Source organism: Hoplias malabaricus, chromosome 11 (assembly GCF_029633855.1).
Source record: "Hoplias malabaricus isolate fHopMal1 chromosome 11, fHopMal1.hap1, whole genome shotgun sequence".
Lineage (NCBI taxonomy): Eukaryota > Metazoa > Chordata > Actinopteri > Characiformes > Erythrinidae > Hoplias > Hoplias malabaricus.
The window spans coordinates 10453980-10481248 of record NC_089810.1 but is presented as its reverse complement, the minus strand read 5'-3'; the positions used below and the strand labels follow the sequence as shown (position 1 = coordinate 10481248).

At 39.9% G+C, this 27269-nt stretch overlaps 2 protein-coding genes and 1 non-coding gene across 5 annotated transcripts; 2 read left to right on the top strand and 1 right to left on the bottom strand.

Moving 5' to 3' along the window:
- Nucleotides 1–704: 704 nt before the first annotated feature.
- On the bottom strand, nt 705–12494 carry tgm2l (transglutaminase 2, like). Its single transcript, XM_066685596.1, has 13 exons — nt 12479–12494; nt 10503–10676; nt 9817–10047; nt 7359–7477; nt 5541–5669; nt 5154–5331; nt 4277–4415; nt 3328–3431; nt 2975–3217; nt 2627–2893; nt 1942–2102; nt 1694–1830; nt 705–984 (listed from the first exon to the last, which is right to left on the bottom strand). Exons 1-13 carry the CDS (start codon nt 12492–12494, stop codon nt 831–833), a joined length of 2052 nt encoding a protein of 683 aa, XP_066541693.1. The 3' UTR covers nt 705–830.
- Nucleotides 8332–27227, top strand: pllp (plasmolipin). 3 transcript variants are annotated; one of them, XM_066685196.1, is made up of 6 exons: nt 8332–8431; nt 21369–21500; nt 21997–22130; nt 23411–23584; nt 24667–24786; nt 26821–27224. In XM_066685196.1, exons 3-6 carry the CDS (start codon nt 21999–22001, stop codon nt 26926–26928), a joined length of 534 nt encoding a protein of 177 aa, XP_066541293.1. In that variant the 5' UTR covers nt 8332–8431; nt 21369–21500; nt 21997–21998; the 3' UTR covers nt 26929–27224. The 3 variants fall into 3 exon arrangements, with proteins under 3 accessions (XP_066541293.1, XP_066541292.1, XP_066541291.1); XM_066685195.1 differs by lacking the exon at nt 8332–8431 and adding an exon at nt 20106–20223; XM_066685194.1 differs by lacking the exons at nt 8332–8431; nt 21369–21500 and adding an exon at nt 21739–21833 and having other exon boundaries at nt 26821–27227.
- On the top strand, nt 19041–19123 carry trnal-cag (transfer RNA leucine (anticodon CAG)). The gene has a single exon. It is a non-coding gene; the product is annotated as a tRNA-Leu (tRNA).
- Nucleotides 27228–27269: the final 42 nt, after the last annotated feature.

Below are 27269 nucleotides of genomic sequence, written 5' to 3'. Positions count from 1 at the left end.
TGGTTTTTTTTTTTTTGTGCAGTCCCCCTTTTGTAGATAAGAATTTAAAATCAAGCCCCCCCCCCCCCCCCCCCACTACAAAATACATGTACACATCTTCTGCTTCCAAACTCCACCGGAATTTATTTTAAACATTGTAATTCATACAAAACTGCAATTTCTTATTGAACAAAACAAAATAAAGTGACAGATCACCTTTACAGTTAAATTATTACAAGTGACATGCATTAGGAATGTGTTCATTAGCCTTGCCCACATGCAATAGCTACGTGCCCCCCCAATTTGTCAAACGCTGCATTATACAATTACATTTTTAGGGCCAGCTTTTAATTTTGTAAAACATTCCCCCAAATTTGACGATGTATTTTGCTGTCCAATTAAAAACATGTCTCTCCATTTTTTTAGATTTTATTTTCCTACATCATTTCAACACAACAACTGTTCTTCGCATCTTTTGAACATTTTATAAAAAATGCTCCAGTAGTTTACCATCCACTTCCATTGATATTTAAGAAGGTTTTTTTCCTTCTCCTGTAAAGTTACTATATTGGGAGATACATATTTATTTGGACAGCGAAAATATGTCAAAACAACATATTCATATATTCAGATTCAAAATGCATGAATGCAAGTTATTGAATATGATTAGTTGATGATTAAATAAGCACTGTTTTATTTGTGTTATACAAAGAGCTGTGAAAGATTATTAATAGGTAAATGGCAATAAGATTAAAACATAAAAAAATATTTCAAGTTTTCATTTTCAAGATGCTTTCTTTTACAACTTCAAAAGATCCACTGAGACACAGGTTTAAGGCATTGGAGCATTCTCAGAACCTCTTCTTCCGAACAATAATAGTGGCTTCACCCTTTACATCTCTCAGTCTGTCTGAGTCAAAGTCGACCAGTAATTTTCTCAGGCCTGCTCGAGATGGTTTGAAGGTGAATTTGACCGCAACGTGCTGTCCAGGCGCAATAGGTTCACTGTGAGCAAGAAGGAGAACAGTTTATTTCAGAGAGAGAGAATGTTGCTCATTATCTATTTTTATTAACAGCAGTGAATGTTAAGGCCAGACGGTCGACTCCTCTAAGGCACAGTGAGGTTCTATGATTGCTTTGTAATGAACAATTCCATACAACAATTGAGGGGATAGCATTTACCAGGATTTTTACAGCTGTTAATTTTAGGGTTATTCACATATGAACATTCCTACTTGATGCTACTTGACACTTTAGTAATACTTTTGTAAACAATTTGGCTGACACATAGTACACAAGGGATGCTGCAGCTTAGTCAGGAGTGTTGTTTTGGGAAGAAGATGTCGGGTAAGTGTTTGTTCTGGTGTCTGTGGCAAGTTGCCATGTGTTGGAATGTCTGACTCTGTAAAGGATATGCCCATCCTTGGCCTGGCATGTCATCTATGTCTGGCACCGTTAGCTTGAAGGCCCTAAGAAGGGATGGTGAATCTGTTTTCTGCATGTTGTAGTAATTGGCTTGGAAACATTCTGAGTGGCTCAGAGTAGTGAGATTAACGTGTGAGCTCTATACACTCTCTGTCTGACCCCTTTTACTCTTACTTAATGTATCCTAAATATTAAAGTCTCTATAAATATGTTAAAAGATGAAATGAGCATGTCCTTTATTTCAAATTTGGTAAAGATACAAGACCATTTTTAAATGGTTGATACGTACAGATGCGGGATTGCCTCCTCTTCTGTTAGTCCAGAACCCTCCACGGTAAACACCCCTCTTTGGAGAGTCACAGGAAGGGGGTTATTGAAGGAGATTATCGCTGTCAGTTTGCGGGAGACCACAGCTTCACCAGTCATCTGGGAAATTGTAAATATATGTAAGAGCAATCACAGTATAATTACAAAAGGACAACAATCATGGCATGCAATAAATCAATTCTGATTTTTCAGCACCGCATTTTTCACTACCTTGACATGGAGCTTGGGCATTTTTAAAGGGATGTTGACCTCTTTGAGGAGCATGTTTTGTGAGCCGCTTGATTGGAGAAGTGCAGTAACCCTGATAAGGTGATGATCTGACACACAGGCCCCATAATGATCATATAGAAGCCGTATCACTTCCTTATGCACTGGAAGGGAGTAAAAGAAAAGTATGAAAGGGCCTACAACGTTGCATATTTACAATATTCATTTTTGAACTGATTCAAATGTGCTGCTACTTTTTTATACAGTAGTAAAACAAAATTTGACATGTGTATTTAGCCCATTTGTGGCAGTGAAGACACACACACACACACACACACACACTAGTGATTAGAAGCAAAAAAACACACACCAAACAACAGGCAGCCACCAGATGGTGCCCAAGGACCAGATAAGGTTCCCTTGCTCAAGTGCACTTCAGCTGTGATTTTTACAGAGTATAAGAAGCACTGCTCCTAAAACATCCCACCCTATTGCAACCTACATTTTTTTCCTGCTGATACCAGGAACCTGATAGGTGACCTCTCAGTTCTAAGCCTGCTTTTCTAATCTTTATGTCATGGCTATCCATATGACTTGCTAAAGGAAACTGTTTATATGCCTTTCTTTTTCTATTCACTTTTCCTCTTTTTTTTCATTCTCATTTTCATTTTGATGTTGTGTATCTGACCTCTCTGTGCTGGTACTGTGAGTTCAGCTGTCTTCCTCTGACACTCCCCTCGATGGAGACTGTTGTAAGTGACAACGTTAGATGTGACTGTGAGCTGTGCTGATGCATCTTCTCCACCAACATTTTGAACCTCCACAACCACATCGAAGTCTGTGCCATAAACAGCCTGGACATGTTTAAGGGAGAGCTGCAGCTGAGAAGGCCCTTCATTTTTCTTGGTCACCCTTTTCCCTGCCTTCGCATAGACCTCTCTCTCCTTCATGGAACCTGTGAAAAGATAAAGTTAGGTAGATGATGAGTTAAGCTTAGACCGAAAAAAGAAAGCAATGTAAGCAAACTGCGTGTTACCTTCAGGGTATTTGTACTCAGCTGTGATGTCCTCTCTGTCCTCCCCATGTGCACTCTTAGTACTGATGTTTCTCCCCACAGTGCTGCTATCCAAAGATGTTTGTGTTCGCTTCCCATTAGAGTGAACAAACCAGTAAATCACATCTGCGTTCACCTCAGAAAACACGAATGGAGCGTCATACTTCATCCCAATATCTCCCTCTTTGACTGCTCGTACGGGACATGGCCCACAACAGAACACACCTATTCAGGCAAAGAGATGTGAGTGAGACAAATGATTGTTGCAGCTACTTACAGTTATAACAAGAATGACCTGACATGGGGTTAAATAAGATTTTTATTTTAATTCTTACCATCACTCCTTTCCTGTGGGGTTGGGTCAAGTACTTGCCACCCATCATAACCTTTCGGAAGATCCTCTCGTCTCATCCAAGACTCCACCCAGCAGTGGTAGTTCCTGAAATAAGAGAATAAGGGCCAGATGAAGTTTGCGTCTAACTTGACATTCAGTGGTCCTTATATATGAAAGGTTTAATAAACGAGCCCAGATTTGACAGCACTGAATGACATACACATTATTCATCATCTGATCTATTAGTCTTTTGGACAACATAGAAACAAATGGAAGTTTCAGTGCAGTTGATGAATCAGCGTCCATAAAATCAAGTGACAGATACTTGTGCCTCATTAACATTTCCATGAAGCACATTGTGATCGCAAAATGATTTGTTAATCATTTACATGAAGCACACAGTAATACATGTAGTTATTTTGGCAGTGAGCTAATGAAAAGATGGAATTCTGAGGCCTGTGAACCAACACCTGTGTTTATTGGTAATTTTAACTTTATGGTGTGGAGAATTATAATGTGAAATAAACAATGTGATTCTGTCACGTGAGTACACTCATGAAACTAGACTAAAACAGGGTATTATTGGAGTGGATTAAATGCTTTGACTGTAGTCTTTATTGAGTATTTTTGGGTGGAAACAACCATATTAAAAAAATTAAAGTACAGCCTAATATGTCTTTAAAAGAAGATATGAATGAATGTCAAAGATTGTCAGGAGCCATCATGGTTTTGTTTGGCTTGCCCTGTGTTTCTGTTTTGTTTTCCTTTCCTCATGTGTTTCAGTCTCTAGGTTTTAATGTCCCTTGTGCTTGTGTTTACTGTGTATTTTAAGTGTTAATACCACCTCAGCACATTCCTATGCTTCTATGTTTTGTGCATCCCATGAAATCCCATTCAACCATATGCAACTTATGTGTAAAGGCCACAGATCCATAAAGCATGTGTCTCACCAGATGGAATCTTTCCTGCCCTCTGATATGATCTCCAGCTTCTCATTTAACAGGAAATCCACATTGATGTTGCCATCTGTGTCGTGTGCTGAGGAATAATTTGTGATACATCTGGTTGGAATCCCCAAACAGCGAAGAACTGAAAAGAAGTGGCAGGTGGTGAAAATAAGGTATTTCTAAAACATTCATTATCTGTAACCGCTTATCCAATTCAGGGTCGCAGTGGGTCCAGAGCCTACCTGGAATCATTGGGCGCAAGGCAGGAATACACCCTGGAGGGGGCGCCAGTCCTTCACAGGGCAACACAGACACATGGACAATTTTGAGTCACCAATCCACCTACCAACATGTGTTTTTGGACTGTGGGAGGAAACCGGAGCACCCAGCGGAAACCCATGCAGACACAGGGAGAACACACCAACTCCTCACAGACAGTCACCCAGAGCGGGAATCAAACCCACAACCTCCAGGTCCCTGGAGCTGTGTGACTGCGACACCTACCTGCTGCACCACCAGGCCGCCCTCTTTCTAAAACAATTGCTGTGAATCATATGCATTTACATTAGTCTACAAATGCAGAAAAATCATGCTTTTTGTTATTATTATTTTGCTAAAAATTGTGACAGTTTGTTAATATTTGAAATATGAAAAAAACAAAAAACACTGTGGTATTGTAGTTTGGGGTTTATAAGTCTATACACATTCAAAGAAGTAAGAGCCTAGTAAGTGGAATGTAAACCTGTGGGATGGTGAAACCAAGATCACCGTTGAGTGGACAGTTTTTACTATAAAGGCTTTGATAAAACCCACCCCTAGACACTACCTTCCAAAACTGTCTTGGGTATGAAGAGTCAGTGTAAAGGCATCTGTTTCTTACTTGTACAGGCTACAGCTGAGAACACCCAGCACTGGCCATAACGCACACTCTTTGTCCCACCCTCGCTCCAACGTCTCAAAATGGGAACACTGCCAGTCCACCGCGTGGGAGGTACCCCATCACTGTAGTTTCCGTCCCAGCGTCCAGACAATATCCCACGGTCATCATTTGAATTCACCTGCCAGAGCACAAACAGCAGATTTTCACTGGCCTTATTCCAGTGAACAATTTGGTGCAAAATAACATTCCCCGTTTGTGAGTTCTAAACAATGTGGACTGAATAAGAGCACGCCTCCAAGCTGCTTGCTGCTTCATGAGACTCAACTATGCGCACATGATAAAAAAAGGAGAATAATTCAAATATGGCACACCAGACATTTTCCTTACCATTGCAGTTATTGTCCTGCTTACGTAGATGGGGTCTGCTCTCTTATTGATGTCCATCTCTGAGTTTTTCAGAGCAGAAGGGGAGTTGTCCAGGACTTTAAAGCATATATCCACCACACCTTTTTCAAACTATTGAAAAAAAAATACAACACATACAGAATAATATTTAGACTGAGATTATTTTTTATAACTGTAAGCCTAAATATGTTTTTTGTAGCTTTCAAAACTGTAAATTGGTATAATTATCCAATTCAGGGTACGGCCTACTGAGAATCACTGGGAACAAGTTAGGAATACACCTTAAATAGGACACCAGTACATCACATGGTATTACACACTCTTACATTCATTCACACACTCAAAGCTATGGCCACTTATGCATAGCCATTCCACCTGTTAGCATGTGTTTTTGACCTGTGGGAGGAAGCCCCAGCACCCAGAGAAAACTGACACAGACACTGGGAGGACACAGGGAGTGATTGTAGCGGGAGTTGGCGTTCAAACCCACCACCACAGGACCCACAGCTCCAGGGGCCTGGAGGTTGTGGGTTCGATTCACGCTCCGGGTGACTGTCTGTAAGGAGTTGGTGTGTTCTCCCCGTGTCCACGTGGGTTTCCTCCGGGTGCTCCGGTTTCCTCCCACAGTCCAAAAACACACGTTGGTAGGTGGAATTGTGCGTGCGTGAGTGTGTGAAGGACTGGCGCCCCCTCCAGGGTGTATTCCCGCCTTGCGCCCAATGATTCCGAGTAGGCTCCGGACCCACCCTGAACTGGATAAGCAGTTACAGATAATGAATGAATGAATTTTTATAGGTATAAGACCAACAATTTGCATTAGAAAGGAGAAAATTAAGTAAAATAATAAGAGCAAAAACAAGGGTCCCCTAAACCAGAGTTTATTAAATATTTAATATAAAATATTAAAATGCTCAAAACTTTTGCACAAAATGTTCAAAGCAGGGACATCCAATGCAAATCCAATAAGCTTCTGATGTTCTTGGAACAATGGACAATGGACCACTGAATTTAGCTATTTTTGAATTGTAAAAAGCTTAAGACTACGCTACAACCTTTGAAATGTGGAAAAAATATTCCCTGAAGATTTCTTTAAAAAACACACTGCAAAATATATTCAGGAAGGGTTTGAGAAGCACAATAAAAGAGTCAAGATCTTGACTTTGCTTCCAAATGCCCTAGATCTCAATCAGATAAGTCATCTCTAGAGGGTTCTGGAAAATCAATTCTGATCCACAGAGACCCCATCTCAAAACGTACAGGGTGTAAAGGGTCTTTTACTAACATCTTGGTGAAAGATACCACAGGACAACTTCAGAGGTTTTGTGGAGTCCATGTCTTGCTGGGTCACAGCTGTTTGGTAGCAGGAGAAGAGGGCTATGTAATATTAGGAGGTATGTATCTCATTTCTCTCTTTAACTCATTTTTTTTTCTCTCCTTCCACACATTATTGTCTAACAGAGTGGGGTGGACAGACCTTTGCTTGCAAGACAGAGATTCTCATACAAGGAGAAAGACTCAGGCAGGCCAGTCCTCTGTGTCTTCTCTGGCACACAGCTGCCACAGTTCACACACTCTGCCATCAAACTGCTGACTCTGGCAACAGATTCCTCTGGCATGCAAGATCACCCATATATCTGGCCATTCTGTCAGGCCCCTATCCCCACCCCCAATATCATGACAGCATCTCCGAGAAGGCCTTGACCCCAAGTTCATTCAAACTGTCAGCCTTGCTCTATGAAGGACTGCTTTACCTAAGTTGAACCTTAGTTTGAGTGATTTTGCCTATGTACTTCTTTTTACCTGTCCGAAATTCCAGGGCAGAGATTTGATCTGGTCCCATGAGTCCTGGTACAGGGTGCCGTTCTCATTTAGCACATACTCCTGCAGAAGCCCTTCATCCCACATATACACAGTATCAGCTGTGGAGACAAATTATAGGCACAGAAGCGATGAAGGCACATCAATGTTCTACATTGTTATTTTCTTTTGACATTTCATTCAAATGATTAAGCATAAGTGGTTTGTGCCAAAGGTGAAATAGCTGTTGCTCGTTCAGTACCATGCTGACAATAGGTTTTATTTTAACTTAGTCATTTACTGCTATATTAGGCTTGTGACTGCCAAAGAATGTTGTCTTGGATCTCTGAGAGCCCTGACCCAGTCCTTGTTATGGCCCCAAAAAGCCTGGGCCTAAACTGGCTTTTTTAGCCTCCAGCCAGTTTTACAAACACATATCGGTGTTCACTACTTTACAGGTGCACTATATGAGATTTTAGACATTTATTAGTCATTAAACGACTCATTACAATATAAGGTTGTAGTGGAGTTAAGGCTTCATGAGCAGACAAAGAAGCTACACTCTGCCCTCCCCAACAAGACAGGAACTGACCACAAAGCTTTCTCTGAGCAAGATGATGGACTCCACTACCAAATAAACACTGACATTTCCAATATGGAGAACACTAAGTTCTGCGTAGTAGTGCTTTCCCAGGTCAGTGTCTTGATTCCCCACTGATGTGGGGTGATGGTGCACAGGGAAATACTGCTTTCTCTTCTCTAACTTGCTTCAGGAAAATACCACCTTAAATCTCCTGTAGATTAAACTTCTAAAGTTACTGTCGTGTTGTTTACGTACTTACATTCGGGGTGCTTTATTTACTTTTTTTATTTACTTTTATTTACTTTGTTTTTTACCTTTATCTGTGGTAAAATACAATGCCCATTGGCACCATTTAAGGTGGAGTGGAAAATGCTAACTACTGCAAAGAGGAAGCGTGAATTCACTGCTGCTTGGCTCGCCACAGCTAAATTAGTTGTGTTTTTTCCTGTGCTCAGGGCCTGTAGGAGCCTGGTTTTCACTCTGCGTCTACACAGTGAGTCCCCCCATTTATTACTCCTATACTCCCTCGACTTCTATATTCTTTGTTGGTTTGTATCGGTGTTAGTAGACCTCTGGATGTGCTTTGGGTGAAGGAAAGCACCATGTAAATATAATTTTATTTTAATCTTTTCTTGAGTTACTGGCATGATAATGTGTGATTACGGATATTATGAGTTTGGACTGAGTGAGACAGCGTGACTTTTTCAGGTTTGCTCTCAGCAACAAAAAATTAAGACGGAAGTTGTGGTTGAGGCGGGAAAGTGGGCAAGGCTAAAGGGAAGGGCATCGCAAAATGATTGTGTATGTTTGGCTCTGCAGACATGAGTGCAACAACTGCTAAAAAAAATCTCACATAGTGCACATTTAAATAACACCCACTGCACACAAACACACTCAGCTGTGCACATAAGAGTCCCTATAGAAAAGCACTGGTAACCAAACGGGATGCTGTCAAACGTCTGCATATGAGCCTAACTTAATTCTGCTTAAATTCAAGCTTGGGCCAGAAGGGTAAAAATCCACTCAACACTGGCCTGTGGAGCAGAGGGACTATAATTCTTGGGCGTGATGAAGCAACACTAGCTGGTATTTGTATCTTAAAATTACAGTTATAAAATCACGGTGGCGCAGCAGGTAGTGTCGCAGTCACACAGCTCCAGGGGCCTGGAGGTTGTGGGTTCGATTCCTGCTCCGGGTGACTGTCTGTGAGGAGTTGGTGTGTTCTTCCCGTGTCCGCGTGGGTTTCCTCCGGGTGCTCCGGTTTCCTCCCACAGTCCAAAAACACACGTTGGTAGGTGGATTGACGACTCGAAATTGTCCGTAGGTGTAAGTGAATGTGTATGTGTGTCTGTGTTGCCCTGTGAAGGACTGGCGCCCCCTCCAGGGTGTATTCCTGCCTTGCGCCCAATGATTCCAGGTAGGCTCTTGACCCACTGTGACCCTGAACTGGATAAAAGTTACAGATAATGAATGAATGAATTAAATCATTGTGATGCTTCAATATTTGTCATGGGGATAAAAGAGCTTCTGTCATTCAAACTCTGGGCTCAGCACTGCAAAAACTGCACTATGTAACTTTTGGAGAAGGGTAGGACACACCTCCTCCTTTGATTTCAAGACTTTAATTTCAAGTGCTGTAAAAGCCAATTACACTCTGCAGCTGCAGGGGAACCCTGGGAGCTAAAATGCCAAATCTTAGCTAGAGTTACTTTAAATACAATTGGGATGTCTTAGGGTGATGTTTGAGATTCAAAGCTAGTCTCTAAACATCAGAACCTGACCTCAGAGTTTCTTAATGCCATCAAGTTCTATACAAGTTCTGTACATGACTTCTTTCAACACTGTTTGTGGAAAAGGAGGTGGAATATCCGAACACACCTGCACACCAGGGGTTGTACAACAAGTAGAAGGTCTGAGGGGTGGTCTTCTCAATGATGTGTCCCTCATCAGAGAGTAGGAGAACAGTCAAGCTGTACAGGCCCACAGGAGCATCCGCAGGGCTGTGGACATTCAGTAACACCTCGCTCTGAGCAACCTTCTCACTGAACCACCAGTTGCCAGGAGCTGCCCTTGAACCTGACACCCGCACAACCACCTCCCCTTTTTTACCTGTAATAAACAAACAAATATGGAGGTTTTCTGTTGGGGAGTGTATTTCTCTCAACATTTAGTGTTTTCTGGTACAGAATGTTTCCACAATTTCTTTTTCAGCCTTGAACCATCCCAGTTATTTCAAATTCATTCAGTGATGTAAAGGTCTGGCTTCGGGGGTGGCTACTCAGTTTATTAGAGGACATGCAACTTCTATCTGATTTGAAAACTGTCTTAAGCATTTTTCCTTTTTTTCTGTAACCAATACAAGAACACCACACTTTTTTTCAGACCCAGTGTATGGAGTTAATCTTACAGTGGACATCCAATACATCTTCAAGGTATTATATGCACTTACAAATCAAGCAAATAAAAGGGCGGTCTCTGAGTTTTGCACAGAGCTGTACAAATATAAGTATACAGCATTTTAGTATTCAGTATTCAATATCTGACCATGGGCCACCGTTACTCACCCATCTGGAGGACAAGTGCAAGCTGATGGTCTGGAGGTTGTGGGGGAGCATCTTTGAACTGCAGGAGCAAAGAGAATGGCTGACCTCGGCGTACCACCAACCGCTCCATTTCCATCTCATCTGTGCGGTGGGCACGGTTATTCAGCTGACACTGCAGGTCCACACCTTGAAAAACTGATAAAGGGGAAATGTAAGAAACAATGCAGAGATAAGAGGCATTGGTGGGAAATGAGCAAGTAGAGAATAGAGTGAACATATTACAAAGTAAGCTATTTTCAGGTGGTTTCTAGAGTGGTTGCTAGGTTGATTCTGTGGCATTCAGGATGTTAGCTAGTTTGTTGATAGGCAGTTGCCTTGGGGTTTTTGCTTGGTTGTTGCTTGGTGATTGTTATGGTATCCCAGGTGGTTGCCAAAATGTTGGTAGATGGTTTGCTATGGTATTTGTAAAGATTGTTAAAATGCTATTTATTTAGTTTGGCAATTCCAGGTGGCTTCCATGGCATAGTTATTTGTTTTCTAAAGTGTTACAAAGTGATTTCTATTTGATTTCTGCTCGTTGCCAAGTGGTTACAAGGAGTACAGTGAAAGGTAGTTGTTGCTAGTGGTTCATTCATTCACTCATTTCCTGTAATATCTGGTTCATACTCTACTTGAGCCTACCTGGAATCTCTGGGGGCCAGGCAGGACTACACCTTTAACAGGGGTGCCAGTTCATCCCATGGCATTTCACACACACACACAAACACACATTTACTCACACTCTTAAACCTATTGACATTTTTGAGTAGCCAATAAACCTACAAACATTGTTTTAGATTGTGAGTGGAAATACTAATTCTAGTAGGTGGAGCACACAGACTCTAGTATTACACATTAATATAAAGATGCCATATTTGTACCAAAAAAACTCAAACTGCAACCACTTTCTGTGTTTGGTAGGTGCGAAACACTGGAGACCACTACAAAGCTAATCGGGCATTATGCTGACTTCTAAAGTGATCAAACATTAGAACAACAAGTATGAAGATATATTACACTGCTACAAAACTGCGCCTGTGAACTCTGCAAACAGGAGGGTTAAAGGGTCATATGAGGGGATTAGGTCACTGAGCTCAATTATTTCACAGATGTTACTCATACATTCAGGCATTACTGTGGCTGCAGATCCTGCCAGTTCCATTTGGCATCCTAGTCAGCCAAGGCCACAGAGCCAATTTATGATATTTCTGTTTATGTCTACATCAAATATATTCTGCTTATACTGATTTACTGTTTACATCCAGTCAGTGGATTCATTTATAATTCAATACAAAAAGGTGCCCTGCTGGAGCAACAGATCACATCTCAAGTCACTGTCTGAGTCTAGTGTGTTCTCCCTGTGCCACCAAGGGTTTCCTCTGGGTGCTCCATTGTCCATCCACAATCCAAATGCACAGGATGGTAATAGAATTGGCTAAGTGTCAACAGGTGTGAGTTAATGTATGATGCCCTGTGTCTAAGTTCCTGTCTTTCACCCAATCATTTCTCATAGTCTGTAGACTCACCCCAACCCTGAAAAGGTTGTATTGATTACAGACAATGAATGAATGAATGAATGAATGTGTGTTTGTACCTGTCAAGGATGTACTGATGAAAAATGTGGACATTTCTTTAGAATTTGGTGAGTCTGAGCTGCACCTATTTCTGACAGAGTTTGTATAAATTTAATAGAGAATTGTAAACTGATAAAAGTCAGCCATATCAAGTGCCAAACATAAGGAATATGAAGTCCTCAGAAGTTGGGATGTGGAGAAAGAGTGCCTTTAAAGTGCGATGGAGTGAAGTTTGAGACACAAAGCTTATCATACCTGACTTACAAAGTACAAATGCAAAGCAAATCCTTGCCATATTTTTCTATGATCTCCTGCAGCACACACAGAAACTCTCAAACCATGATTTATATGTGGAATGTAATCGGCTAAAGAAAGGTTTCTTACCATTATTCCTGAGCATGGTTGTGTCGTGTCCTTGTTGATTCTAAATCCAGATTTTTGTTCTTATAGTGATGCTTCATGAAACACAGGCCCGAGATGTTTTCTTCTCTCTATCACCTTTTCCTTCATTAGGACCCTGTATTTATACAACACAGAGTAGCCCATCCCCTTACCACTTACACACACTCTCTCTCTCACTCTGTCTCCCACGCTTGCTTCTTGCCCTGTCTTTCTTCTTGTCTTTCACTGAGAGGTGTAATTTCCTGGGGGTTGGGGGGTGGGGGGGTGGGGTTGCAGTTTACAATAATTAATAAATATCTTACCAGTCCACAATAGCTGGTATAATATATACTGATCAATCCTGGGGTTGTCAATACAAACCCTTCCTCTGGTGAAGTTTGAGTTGTGTTTGTAGTGCGTTTTCCATGTCTCTATGTCAGTTTCTTCCAGGTGCTCCATTTCCTTCCACTGTGCAAAAATACACATTGGTAGACGGATGGGCTGGGTATAATGAGTGATTATGGGTGAGTGTGTGAGAATGAGTGACTGGGTGAGTGTGTGATTCCCTGGGATGGACTGGGTTTATTCGTGCCATGTGTCCAATGATTCCAGGTAGGCCCCGACACACCATAACTCCAAAAATGAAGCGATTACAGAATTAATTAATCAATTATGTTGTTATATCAGCTTTTAGAGTGTAAACAACCTTAAAAAACATTGCATATTTATGATATGGTAAGAATAGTTAAGCATATTTATAAATATATTCGGATAGGTCCCAAAGCTGATTTATAGCCTTTGCAAATTCAGCTGAAAGAAACACCCTTCCTTTCAGCCTGTCACACATGTACTGTAACACTCACTGTCCCTTACGGCCTCTAACATCACACACACATGCAAAAAAACGAACTGTACAGTGAGAGAGTGTGTGCACACAGTGACTTGTGAGTATACGTTTGTGGTGAATAGTTCCTTCTGAGGGTCAAAAAAAGACCAGTACTAGAGAATATACAATATGATGTGTCAGCTGTTTCCCAACATATGACTTCCCTTTTCATGGTTTCTTTGTGGCTGACTAATGGTTGCTTCTTCCTTATTCATTCTGTTAATACTTTTCAAGACTCTGATAAAATGTCTTACACCCATATTTATACTATTACACTATATATACTATTATTATTAATTTCTAATTGGAGACCACAGAATGAACACATTCTTTAAAAAAAATATTTCATTTCATATAGGAATTACGTACACAGCTTACATCACTTCACATGTGCCACAAAAGTGAAGAAGCCTTTGAGTTCCAGCATTTTATTCACGAAAACTGGAGTGAAGTACAATGCAATGAAAGCCAAACCATGTTGCACACTTTCAGGACAATTTCCAAAGTTTACTGCATTGAACCATATGGCCATATGTTTTTATCCATCTGCAGATGGTGCTTTTTTATGTGTAGTTCAGTGCCTGCATCATTTTTAACAATATCAGATAAACATTCTATTGAAATGAATAAATATTTCATTGTCTGTGACCCTTATCCAGTTCAGGGTCACGGTGGGTCCGCTGCCTACACAGAATCACTGGGCAGGAACCCTGAAGTGGGCACCAGTCCTTCAAAGGACGACACACACAAACACACCTATGGACATTCTTGAGTCACCAATTCACCTAGCAACGTGTGTTTTTGGAACGTGGGAGGGAAGAAATGGAGAGAACACACCAAACTCCTTCCTTGAACCCACAGCCTCCAGAACCCTAGAGCTGTGTGACTGCGACACTACTAGCTGCACCACCATTATTCTGGATGTATACTGGCAGTTACGGAGTAATACCCCTTTTCTCGTGACATTAGTATATTAATAGTAGCATGCAACATTAAATATGTAACATTTCACTGAGATGACTTTGTGCATGTCTAGGCATTAGGTATATATTACAGAGACACCAGAGGTTTAGTCATTCATTTATATAATATTCACATCAGCACCTTAATAAATAAGGGGTGGTTAGTGAAAGCATGAATGCCTGAGGTTAAAGCCAAAGGTCCAGACCTTAGTGGGAGGCAGCTGACAATAAACGATAAAATGCTTTACATTTGAGTAACATTCAAACTGCATTAAGTCATCTTGGAGTTTTTATCCACTGTGAGCCATTGAGCTTAATAAGTTGCTCTTACCAGAAATAAATGCTTACGTGTTGTATTGTCTGAGTTGGAAATAGATAGGAGCAATGACCTCCCAAGTCAGTGGCTTGGCAGTGGATTATCACTATGCTGTTAGATTGCTGGGGCGGTGCTTGACTTCTCCGATACACAGAAGGATCTCTGTCTACACTGACATAGTCATTGGTGGTTTGAATAACACCCTACTCCACCCAGACAAGAAACATGATTGGTGTTTGAGTGTGAAACTGAGCCATGGAATGCTGAAACAGTCAGGTTTTGGGACATGGATGGGATATCTTCCTACACCACCTCTTCCTCATGACACATTTGACTAAGACGCAAGCTGCTTCTTCAACAGAACTCTGACCTATGTCCTACTGGGTTTGACATCAATAAGATATTTACTTTTAAAGATTTTGAAACTATTTAAAGATAACTATATAAAGATAGTGAAACTATTTTGTATCTAATTTCTTCAGACAACATTAAACAATCCTTTGCTGGCTTCTGAATTTTTTTTGTTTGTCACAGTTTATCTTAAAGTAATTATTATAACAGTGGATGGGAATCAGGCCTACCCACATACCTACGCACTGAGCATGGAGATCAAACGGGGACTGGAACAACAAATGTCATGATGTCATGTCTGGTCAAATGATAAAAAATACAACCCCTTGTAAGCGAAAGGGAAAGAGATTACTCTGACCTCAAAATACAAATCAAATCAAATCAAATTTTTTTGTATAGCGCTTTTTACAACATGTCATAAAGCAGATTCACAGAGTTTTAGTAAGACAAAGTTTCAACATGAAATGTAAAAATGTAAAGAATGTGAGCATGTAAAAATCCCCAGGTGAGTAAGACCAAGGGCGACTGTAGCAAGGAAAAACTCCCTCAGCTCAGGAAGAAAACTTGGGAGGAATCAAGGCTCACAAGACATGACCTGGTCAATCTACTGGTAATAATAGTTAGGAGTCCATGAAAACTTCAGTGTAGGGGCAGCTCGAAAGCACTTGGTGGTGGCTGGAGCGTGGGGAGCTGGTCTGAAGCGTGGAGCAGGAGCTCGACAGTCATCCATCAGTGTCCAGTCGGACAGGTGGGCGTTCATTTACTCGGAAAAAGGTAAAGAGATGGAATTGGGTTTAATCTGTTTTGTGTTTGTAAAGAAGAAAATGTGAACATTTCCAGCGTGTGACTAATGATTCCGGCAGATCTGACTATGACAGCTTCCTGAAACACTGGCATCCCTAGGCTAAAGTAAACAAGTGAGTTTTTAGCCTAGGTTTGAAGATTGCGACTGTGTCTGAGTCCTAAACATTTTCTGGAAGATTGTTCCAGAGTTGGGAGGCTTTATAATAAAAAGCCCTTCCCCCAGCTGAGGCCTCCTGAATTCTGGGAACTATTAAAAAGCCAGTACTGTGTGATCTGAGTAAATGTGGAGGCTCATAGTAGGAAATAGTATCTTGAAGGTTTTCATTAGCGAGCCCAAGTAGAGCTTTATACGTTATTAACAGAATTTTGTAGTCGATGCAGAATTTTACAGGCAGACAATGAAGTGATGATAAAACTGGGCTGATATGTTCAAATTTTCTGGTTTTAGTGAGGACCCTGGCTGCAGCATTTTGATCTAGTTGAAGTTTTCTTAAATTTCTGCTTGTGCATCCTGACAGTAGTGCGTTACAGTAGTCAAGCCTTGAAGTAATAAAGGCATTTACCAATATTTCTGCATCCTGTAGGGATAAGGCATTTCTAATCTTGTCGATGTTGTGAAGATGTAAAAAAGCTGTTCTAGTGATTACTGCCTATGTGTTGATCAAATGATAAATCCGGGTCAATTATGACACCAAGATTTTTTGTTGCTGAACCACGTTTAACTGGAAAGTCAGCGAGATTTAAAATTAAATCTGATCATTTATTTCTTGCCAACTTTGGGCCCAAAAGCATGACCTCTGTTTTGTTGTTGTTTAGAAGGAGGAAGTTACGCAACATCCAGCCTTTCACATCTTTTACTCATTTTCTTTCATCTGTGTTTGTCATCGGGCTCGGCTGAAATACGTAATTGCGTGTTTTTTGTGTAACAGTGAAAGTTAATGTCATGGGTTCTTAGCAAATACCCATTTGAGAAATGAACCCATGAAAAACAAGTTTGGTTTATAGAATTCAAGGCTCACAGGGATTGACTTCTCTAATCCAAAATAGATGTCTGTGTTATAGGCCTACTGCTACTACATTAAATCATTACAGCTCTGAGACCCAGTGCACAGGATTGTGTGTGTGTGTGTGTGTGTTATTAATTGTATGAAACCCATGCTGCATGGTCTTTTTCCCCCACAGAGAATATGATTAGTCTTTTCCAAATAGCAGGGAGAATATTTAAATTTCAGTAACTAAATAATTAAGCTGGTACTTGCTATATTAGTACTTAATATTACCTTTGTGTGTCCTTATTGCAGCACATGTTCTTCCGTAGAGAAGTGTCACCCTGCTGTGCGATAGCCTCTTAGTTTCTCATGTGAATTCTTGTACAGCAGTGAGTCAGAATATCTGAAAATGAAATTCATGCAAAGGACTGTTCAGATCTTTAGGTGACATTTAAACTTCCTGATAAACTTGTTCTGATAAACATGTAAGACGACAATTAATAATTTGGCAATATCTCTTCTGTAACCCTCTTAGACTCATGAGATTCTTAGGTAGGCCAACTCAAACTGGAGAAATTTATTTCAAAACAGGTCAAATGAAGATCACACAGACCAGAGCCAGAGATTTTTAGATTGCCCTGCACACCCACAAACAGTTAATCTTGGGCTGCACTTTCTTCAACATGCTCATCCCAAGATAATCCAGATGGGACCTGAACCCCTGTGTTCATTCATTATCTGTAAGCGCTTATCCAGTTCAGGGTCACGGTGGGTCCAGAGCCTACCTGGAATCATTGGGCACAAGGCGGGAACACACCCTGGAGGGGGCAACAGTCCTTCACAGGGCAACACACACTCACACCTACGGACACTTTTGAGTCACCAATCAACGTGTGTTTTTGGACTGTGGAAGGAAACCGGAGCACCCAGAGGAAACCCACGCAGACAACACACCAACTCCTCACAGACAGTCACCCGGAGCAGGAATCGATCCCACAACCTCCAGGTCCCTGGAGCTGTGTGACTGCGCCACCGTGCCGCCCACCCCTGTGTTCTTCTTAGTTTTATTTTTTCATTACCTACATTTATATTGTGTGGTATTGTCACAGTCACACAGCTCCAAGGACCTGGAGGTTGTGGGTTCGAGTCCTGCTCCGGGTGACTGTCTGTGAGTAGTTTGGTGTGTTCTCCCTGTGTCTGTGTGGGTATTGAGGGGAGAAAGCAGGGAACACTCCTCCTATTTTCCTGCCAGTCCTGGGGACTTATCCAACAACCTTTTCTAATCAAAGGCCACCACTGCCTACAAACAAACAATTTATTTTTCAATTAAATTTTATTTATTCTTTGCTGGCAACGGGTTTGTATTTGACTGATGCTGTGAGAGACTGAGGTTGCCTTCCCCGGGTTCTTATTCTAATTTTCTGGGCCACCTTAAACGAAGCAGCAGTTATATCCTGCCATCAATAGATGGCAGAAGGTACCATGGAAAATAGCAACACTCTAATAATGCAGTGACTGTCCAAGTTGAATGTTGTGCGTTACCTTTTTAATATAAAATTTTTGAACGTAAACCAACGTTGATGTGTGCTTGTAGTACAAGAATCTTTGAAGAGGAATTATATCAAAAGTGTTAGGTTATTTCAAATTGCTAAAGGCTGTTTACCTGTAAAATAAATGTCTGACTGTATTAATTCGGATTACCAGAGGTAAAATCACAGTAACTCTAAACGGGTTTAACTGCTGTTATAGAGATGTAGGTCATTGACATTGTTTGGGTACTCATTTAAAATACCCAATAATAACTTTATCTACTGTGTGTGAAATTTCATTCTCACAGTATTTTAAAGTGTTATTTTTTAGGAAGTGAGAACTTGAGTTACTGAACCACACAGAAACAACATTGGAGAGAGTTTGAAGTGATCAACAGGAATGGTGGAGATACTCAGAGTCCTTTTTTTGACACTTTGATTTCTGTCTTGAGGGGATTTCTGGTTTTTTGGGCTATGTTCTTAAACTTTTGATCAGTTGACGAACAGCCAATTTCCGTTAAATTGTTGTCAATAAATTGCCTGCTCAAAATCTTTAGTTTCTTGCTCCCTTATTTTAGCATTGCGAAATTCTACTTAGTACTTTTTAACTGCTGTTAAGATTTTGATCAGGAGTGTATAACTGAGCTCACGTAAACAGTCTGGAGTGTAAGTATTTGTAGTGTGACGACGTTTGTACCACGTGATCAGTCACGTCGTTGCTCCACACAGTCAGGATGGCCGAGCGGTCTAAGGCGCTGCGTTCAGGTCGCAGTCTCCTCTGGAGGCGTGGGTTCGAATCCCACTTCTGACAGCAACTTTTCTTACACAAGTAACATTTTTTAATATTCTTAATATAATATACGATTGGCGGGTTTCCACTGCCATGTACACACACTACTCGAGTAGAGATATATTCAGTTGCACTTGATATCGATGACGGTCCATTAATTTCATTTTTGGTTAGGTAACAAGGAAAATGTACAGTAATAAAATACATTAAAATCACATGGCATGTCACTGTGTTAACTTCAGCTGCCTTGTGTTAAATCCACACTCAATACAAACAAGCCTGGTCATGAAACACCATTGGATATTTCTCAGTTTGGAATGGTGACAGTAAATGTAATGCCACTCGATTCAATGTGTTAATATCCACTTCGGTCAAAAGACTGGACTGTTATTGCTGATTTTATTTTTACACAATCATCATCCATTACACAACAATTATTTTCAAGCTGTTTGCCTTTGATGACTGTAACAATAATCTATTCTCATATTGACACAGCCAAATGAATACTTGTTCATACTAAAACAAAGAGGTTAAAGACTTCTTATTTGAATAAACCATGCTACCTTAAAAAGTCCACCTGGTGCTAGAACAAATTTGTTACCTGCTGCACAATTTCTTGTTCCTTGGATTCGTGTCATTTCTATTTCTGTGTTATGAGTTCATCCATAAAGATAGATCTGATTTGCTAGTGAACAGTGAGTGCTTTAACATAGAGCTATCTTTGGCTCTATACGTTTTCAAAGACTCTAATTTATTAATATATAGCCTAATCACACAATAATAATCTATTTACAAGAAAAAAGTCCACTACGTGTTGATTAAAGATTACAAAGAAGCAAGAATTTGGATTTTAAATTGTATTAACTCTAAAAGACATTAACCAAGAAGAAGACAAAAATATTCTGTCTTGATTTCAGCTTGACTTTAAAGGAACACTAGGTAAGAATTGGATATTTTGCTCCTGGGGCTCCCCCTAATGTATTTAATTTTTATTGCTCTGCACAGAAAACAATGGGGAGGAGGAAAGAGGTGGGGTGGTTTCCTACCTTCCTCCAAATGTGACATACTGCATTACTGAACCCAGATTAATAATGACAGATATTCTATTCTCCCTATCACAGGTCAGTGAAGCATCATAATGATTTTGAGGCTGTAATGTTAAGATAAAAATGTTAAGTTGAGTTCCTTTAAGATGAAGTGGAAAGTTTTGATAAGATACTTTGAGGCTTGTGTTAACACCCCAGCTTTCTGACGTAACGTGTTTAGAATATTTTTTAAATGTCTTGCCAATCATTGATTGAATCTGACATATTAAAAAATGATATTTAGAAATTCTCTAATGCTATCACAGTGGCTTGGATTTAACTCTACACCTGTGCCTTTATTCAGTATGCACGTATTTATAAATATGCAATTAGTCCCAAACTATCTCTACTCATGATCGCTTGCAACTTGAAAAACCAAACTTGTTTACGGTGTTGGTTCCTTAGGTTTGCGATGTCAGAAATCCTGGCATTCAGAATTTTCAAATTTTAGACGGTCTTTGTATCTCTGCAGTTTCAAAATAGAAATGTTCAGCCATGAAATTGATGGTTTATTTTTCTCATGATACATCTTCTAGTGTGTTAACAAGGCTAAACTAGTGATATTCAATGCAGGTTTATTTTAAAGTGCCAAATAATCCACATCTCTCCACATCCTCTCAGAATCTCTCCATTCTCTTTTCAGTCTCTCCACAAAAGATTAATGCTCATTGTACACTGTACCTGTTATCAGGTTCCATCCATCCATTATCTGTAACCACTTATCCAATTCAGGATCGTGGTGGGTCCAGAGCCTCCCTGGAATCATTTGGCGCAAGGCAGGAATACACCCAGGAGGGGGCACCAGTCCTTCACAGAGTGACACACACTCACACATTCACACCTATGGATAGTTTTGAGTAGCAAATCCACTTGGTAAAGTGTGTTTTTGGACCATGGGACGAAACCGGAGCACCCGGAGGAAACCCACGCAGACACAGGGAGAACACCCCAAACTCCTCACAGACAGTCACCCGGAGCAGGACTCAAACCCACAACTTCCAGGTCCCTGGAGCTGTGTTACTGCGACAACTACCTGCTGCGCCACTGTGCCACCCGCTATTATTATTATTATTATTATTATTATTATTATTATTATAGATTGGTTTTATTATTTATAAATATTTATACATATTTATTACCATTTATTAATTACTGAACTTTCATTTCTCATTATTTTTCAGATGATGTCAGACTGAGAGATTCATACTCCTCTGGGATTGGCTGCTGCTTGCTTGATCCATGCATGTGATTGGTCGAACTGCCCATCAGCTTCCAGCGGTTCTCTACTTCTGCTTTTCAATAAACATTAAATGGTCTGAATAACTCTCATCTGAAAATCTTAGATAATGCAAGAATATCAGTATATTGATATGAACACAAGTGCATAAAACCCTGTTATAATTCTTGTTTTCTCATTTACTCTTTTTAATTAGATAGTTAATGGACATTTCATAGGGAACTACTTATCTATTGTGGCCATGTGAGGAAGTTAGTTATTACCTCAGAAGAGCCCTTTCTACATGGACAAACTTTAGAAAGGAGCAGAGAGAGAGAGAGAGAGAGAGAGAGAGAGAGAAAGAGAGAGAGAGAGAGGGAGAGGCACATGAGTAGAGTGAGAGAGGCACATGAGCAGACAGAGAGAGTAGGTAAGACAGCTGTGTTTTTGGATAGAGTTACTAGGAACTGCTGACACCTGCCTTATGCGTGGATCTTTGTGTCTTGCCTTTGTTTGGTTCATTCTTTTCTGATCTTCACCTTTTGTCCTAAAAGGACATTATTTTTTTTTCAAAGTCTCTGTATTTGAAATAGAGATGGCAGATTTTCCTGGGAAGGTTAACACAGAGACAAGCACACCCCAGACGGGAACAAGGCAAGCAATAAACCTCTCTGTGGATTTGAGCTTCATCAAGACCATCCCTGCGAACCTTTTACTCGCTGAGATTGTGAGTTGTGAAAATAAGTCTGTGTAACTTGATTATTATTATTTTTTTTACCTCATTTTGCCTTTAGTCCCTTTTCGGCTTTTACCCTCCCAACCACCTCATTTACATTTTCCTCTCGTGTTCTCTCTCTTCCTCATCTGCCACCTGCTTTGGACACTCATGGCTGATTTTGCCAATGTTTTGGTCAGACCTCTGGAGTTTTAATGACCAGTGTGACACAGGAGCTGGAAAATAATTGGCAGCTGAAATATACACGCTACTTGTAATTTCTTTTTATGTCATGCTTGAGTATTTTATTTTTAACAAGTGGACAAGTCAGGAAAAAAACATGACAGTTAATCGTAGGCTCATTTATGTTACATACAGAGAATGTTTGAGCTGTGCCAACTCATGAAGCCAACAAAGCTTTCTGTCACACCTAGAACAACTGTATCCTCACTGAGGCCATCCTTGAGTAAACTTTAGCTTCTATGCTCTGGTTCAAAGTGTAAATAGAATATACCATTGCATTTCTTCAACTGTGCCACAATAAACCAGATTAATAGACACAAGAAAAAACAGAAAGGAACAACATATTACTGTCCTAAGTTAGCTATGATTGTTTACTCATACTAAATAGTTTAAATCATAAAAGCACCTAGTACCTGTAATTATTTCAATGTGAGGAAGTCTATGTTGGGAACTACCACAAATTGAACCAACCTGTCTGAGTGTTTGTCTGTTCTATGTGATGCTTCAACTCTTCCTCAAATGCCTTCAACAGATGTGTTTGTTTTCTCTATGCCAGATCTCAGGTGTCATGTTCTTTGGATATGGAACAATGCCATGCACAGAAATCTGAGAGTATCTGCAGATGAATAATATATTTCACCTTTTCCTCTTCATTGAACTAAACACGTACCTTGCTAACACTTTGTATGCAAGTGGTGTATTTTTAAAGATAATATTATTCCCAATCAGTACCTACAGTTGTTCCTTTATTGTGGTTGGTTCAGAGGAGCCACACTGTTTACATTCACAGAATTATTTTTTTTTTTGTTAGGGTAGTCAAGGGTTTGCGCTGCATGGTAAACATGATTTTCCCATCAAATAGATAGCTTTCAGTCTGACAGCCTTAGATGGCAGGCCACTGTCAATGCTTAGACCACTTGATCATTTGGGAGCCCAGACAGTGAGATTCCTTTTGCTCTAACTCTCCCGCCTGATGTTCTTAAGTGAAATACAGACATTTAGCTGCTAGTTTTATTGTTCATAACAAATTATTTGTCTCCTCTCTGCAGATTTTAGGCTTTCTGGTGTGGGTACTTGTCGCCAATATTTCCAGTTGGATGGTGCCTGCCTTGGGCTGGGTGATGTTTGTGAGTGTGACTCTGTGGATTCTCAGCATTGTGCTTTTCATCATGTTGTTCCTGAATGTGCATCAGAAATTAACTTCTGTGCCCTGGCCTCTAGCTGTGAGTAACTTCTTCACCACATTTTTATTTCTTATCAACTGTAACATTAGGACCACCTCCTTGTTTCTACACTCACCGTCCATTCTTTGAGTTCCATTGACCATAAAGGAGCACGTTGTGGTTTTATAATTACAGATTGTAACCCATTTTTTGCTCTGTATACTTTATTTAAATTTATATATTTTTTGACCATTGAAGAACAGGGCGAAAGGAGGCAAACAATGTTTACAGAGAAACAAATGGACTCCAGTCTGTAATTATTACAAAATGCTAATGTGGACAGTGAGTGTAGGAACAAGGAGATGGTCATAATGTTATGGTTGAGCGGTGTCAACTAATTATTTACACACATTATTTAACAATCTGATCAAACCTTCAGCAAATTAGGTTATATTGTAGATTTTTATGTTTTACATTTCTCCTAAGTCTGCTTATGATGTTTTTGTGATCTTTTATGATAACGCTGTATTGATTTAGACACAGATTGGACAAAGCATTCTTTATAACTTCCCAGTAAATGGGTGAATCTAGAAGGCTGATTGTGACAAATAAACAAAAAAACAACAACAACAAAAAAACTACTTTTATATATATAATATAATGTACCCATAGAATAAACATTTTTAAGTTTTGAATATATATTGTCGTTGTCCAATTATAAACATGTATCTCCCAAAATAGTAACTTTACAGGAGAAGGAAAAACCTTCTTCACTTTTAATGTAAAGTGCAATTATTTATCATTGTACAACAAAATATTCTGCATTTAACCCAACTGTGGCAGTGAGCACAGATCACTAGGGGCAGTGCTGTTCTTTCACTCCCACTGCCCCTAATTTTCCTGCCATTCACAGAAATCAGACCAATGACTTTTCAGTCCTAAGTACTGTTCTCTAACCATTATTCCTATAAAGTGAGAAAATACAGATTTTTTTCCATGATAAATGCACCTTATTAATGGAATACTTTGCATGTGTAAACTGGTAAAGTTTGTTATCTTGACACATCTGCTTTGTCAGATCCATCAATATATTTATTTAGTAGGAAAATATAACAAATTTTCTTCATGCCATCTCTTCACAGTTACTTGTCTTCTACACTGTCGCGACTGTCCTGTATTTCACTGCCTTTGTGGCCAATGCAGCTTCAGTTTCCGCGTACTGGTTTTACTCCTATTACTACAATCTTTTGGCAGTTGCAGCGGTGAGTGAGGGCATTTTTACTCATTCACAAACACATAAGTACACTAACAGACATCTCTTGACATAGACTGTCACATTAATCTTTCAGCAGTTATATCATGTTGTTTTGACAAGGAAAACACTGCAGATTTATTGTTGTTAAGTTACAAGTAATCGCACAGTTTATTTGCATGAATGATGGATATATCCAAGGATGTTATTTTTTGGGGGGCATTCACCACAATCAGCAATGTGCAGCTTCAACCCGGCTGATCCAACACCAGTCAATGTGCACCAGTACTCTTACCAGACATTAGCTATAAGGTAGAGGGTAGACGAACATGTCATGGCAAAAACAATATGTACTAATAACTAATAAAAAACGAATAAGCCTTAAATGACTTAAACCATAATTCAGCATGTTAGGAATGTTAAGTATGCCTAACTTGCTTATATAAATTTTGTAACTGTAATACTACATTTGTTTTGATAACCTAGGTCAGATAGCATAATTTGTTGCATTTCTGAATTTATTGAATTTTTTTGTGCACAAATTCTATTTGTGTGCTTTAGTTACATTCATTCATTCATTATCTGTAAGTGCTTATCCAGTTCAGGGTCAAGGTGGGTCCGGAGCCTACCTGGAGTCATTGGGCGCAAGGCAGGAATACATCCTGGAGGGGGCGCCAGTCCTTCACAGGGCAACACACCGGAGCACCCGGAGGAAACCCACGCGGACACAGGGAGAACACACCAAACTCCTCACAGACAGTCACCCAGAGTGGGACTTGAACCCACAACCTCCAGGTCCCTGGAGCTGTGTGACTACGACACTACCTGCTGTGCCACACTTTAATTCCAAAAATATTTTAAATTATAAAATGTGCTAGAACCATTGCACAAGCCACATTTTATTTTCCCCCAAATGTTTTAAAAACATAAAGCAAACAGCAGTTGCCAACAGTATTGTACAGTGAACAATATGCACAGGTTCACTGTAGAGAAAATGTAGTTACTTTTAACAAAACCTGTAATGTGAAAAGGTGTGTATTAGAATATCTCCCTGATAACTGTAGGGTGTGAATGAGTGTGCTCTGTGTGCACTTCTGAAGTACAGACAAGCTTATCTGTGGCATGAATATTAATACCAATGTGATGTCATGTTTCTCATTCCACAAAGCTTAAGCAAGAAACAACTGTAAATCTCTTTGTAAAATCCTTCCTTCACATACATGTGCGATGTATTTATATTAGTGCACTTACAATATTTTAACTGTGTTAACTGCTGTATCATTCATTCATTATAAAGTGGTGTTAAATTGTGGCTTTTGACATGGCAGTCAACTTTGTTAGATAGAGCAACATAAAAGGCAGTGTAGTTTATGGAGCAGTAGGTGTGGATTCATGGGGCCTGTAAGAAGGTGGAGTCAGAGTCCACTGTGCAGAGTCCATGAACACACAACGAACATGCAATTTCCTGTTGAGGAACATGTTGCCATCACAGTAATGCCCCAAATGAAACAAGGTCAGCAGTGTAATAGGTAACAGTTCCTCTCAAGTTCAGCAATTGAGATGATTGTAGTAATCTGTACCTGGATAAAAAAGCTCAGATCTTACAGTCGTAATACTCATGGTTTTTAGACTTGTGTGTGTATATATATATATATATATGCTGTTCTCACTGGGCCCCCTCCAGGGTGTATTCCCACCTTGCGCCCAATGATTCCAGGTAGGCTCTGGACCCACCGCGACCCTGAACTGGATAAGGGTTACAGATAATGAATGAATGTTCTCACTGGCTGTGTCATTATGAACACAGGCGTGGCCTGAACTCTTGTAGGCTGTAAAAACATATGTATGTGAATGCATCAATTTTTATGACACCATAAAAGCAATGATTTCAACCCAGTTTTTATAGTGATGTTTCTGTTTGTAGATTCTGTAGACTGGGTGGTAAATATTTTATTATTTTTTTCAAGTGTATTTGTCCAAATTGTAGGTTCTTTAACAGATTAGCTGCAATTATTTGATATGTTGCTACTATTCTGTCTTGCAGTTTTTTGGCATATTGGTGACACTGACATATGCCGCTAGCACCTACTTTGCCTATATGAACTGGAGAGGTGATGGAGGTAATGCAGCTACCAGCACCGTGCCTGTGTAGAGACATACTATCAGCTTTGGTTAGCGACTATAGTCTTTTTCTAAATATGACCTGAATGAGAACGTTACAGTATAATGAAATGTTTTGTTTAAACCTTTGTTCAGTGGCATATGAGACAGTCGCATATTGTAAATGTGCAAACTGTGGGATTTGAAATTTGTGCTATGTACCTATGTAGTTTACCTATTTTGTACTCTGTATGCTGGGGCAGGAAAATGACACAGGTTGAGTTTTTTGTTTGATCAAAACATGTGTTTAACCTTTAAAGCTGGAAATGATTCATATGTATGTTTTATGACATGATATTTTGCATATGTCAATAAATTTACATTTATTTCTTG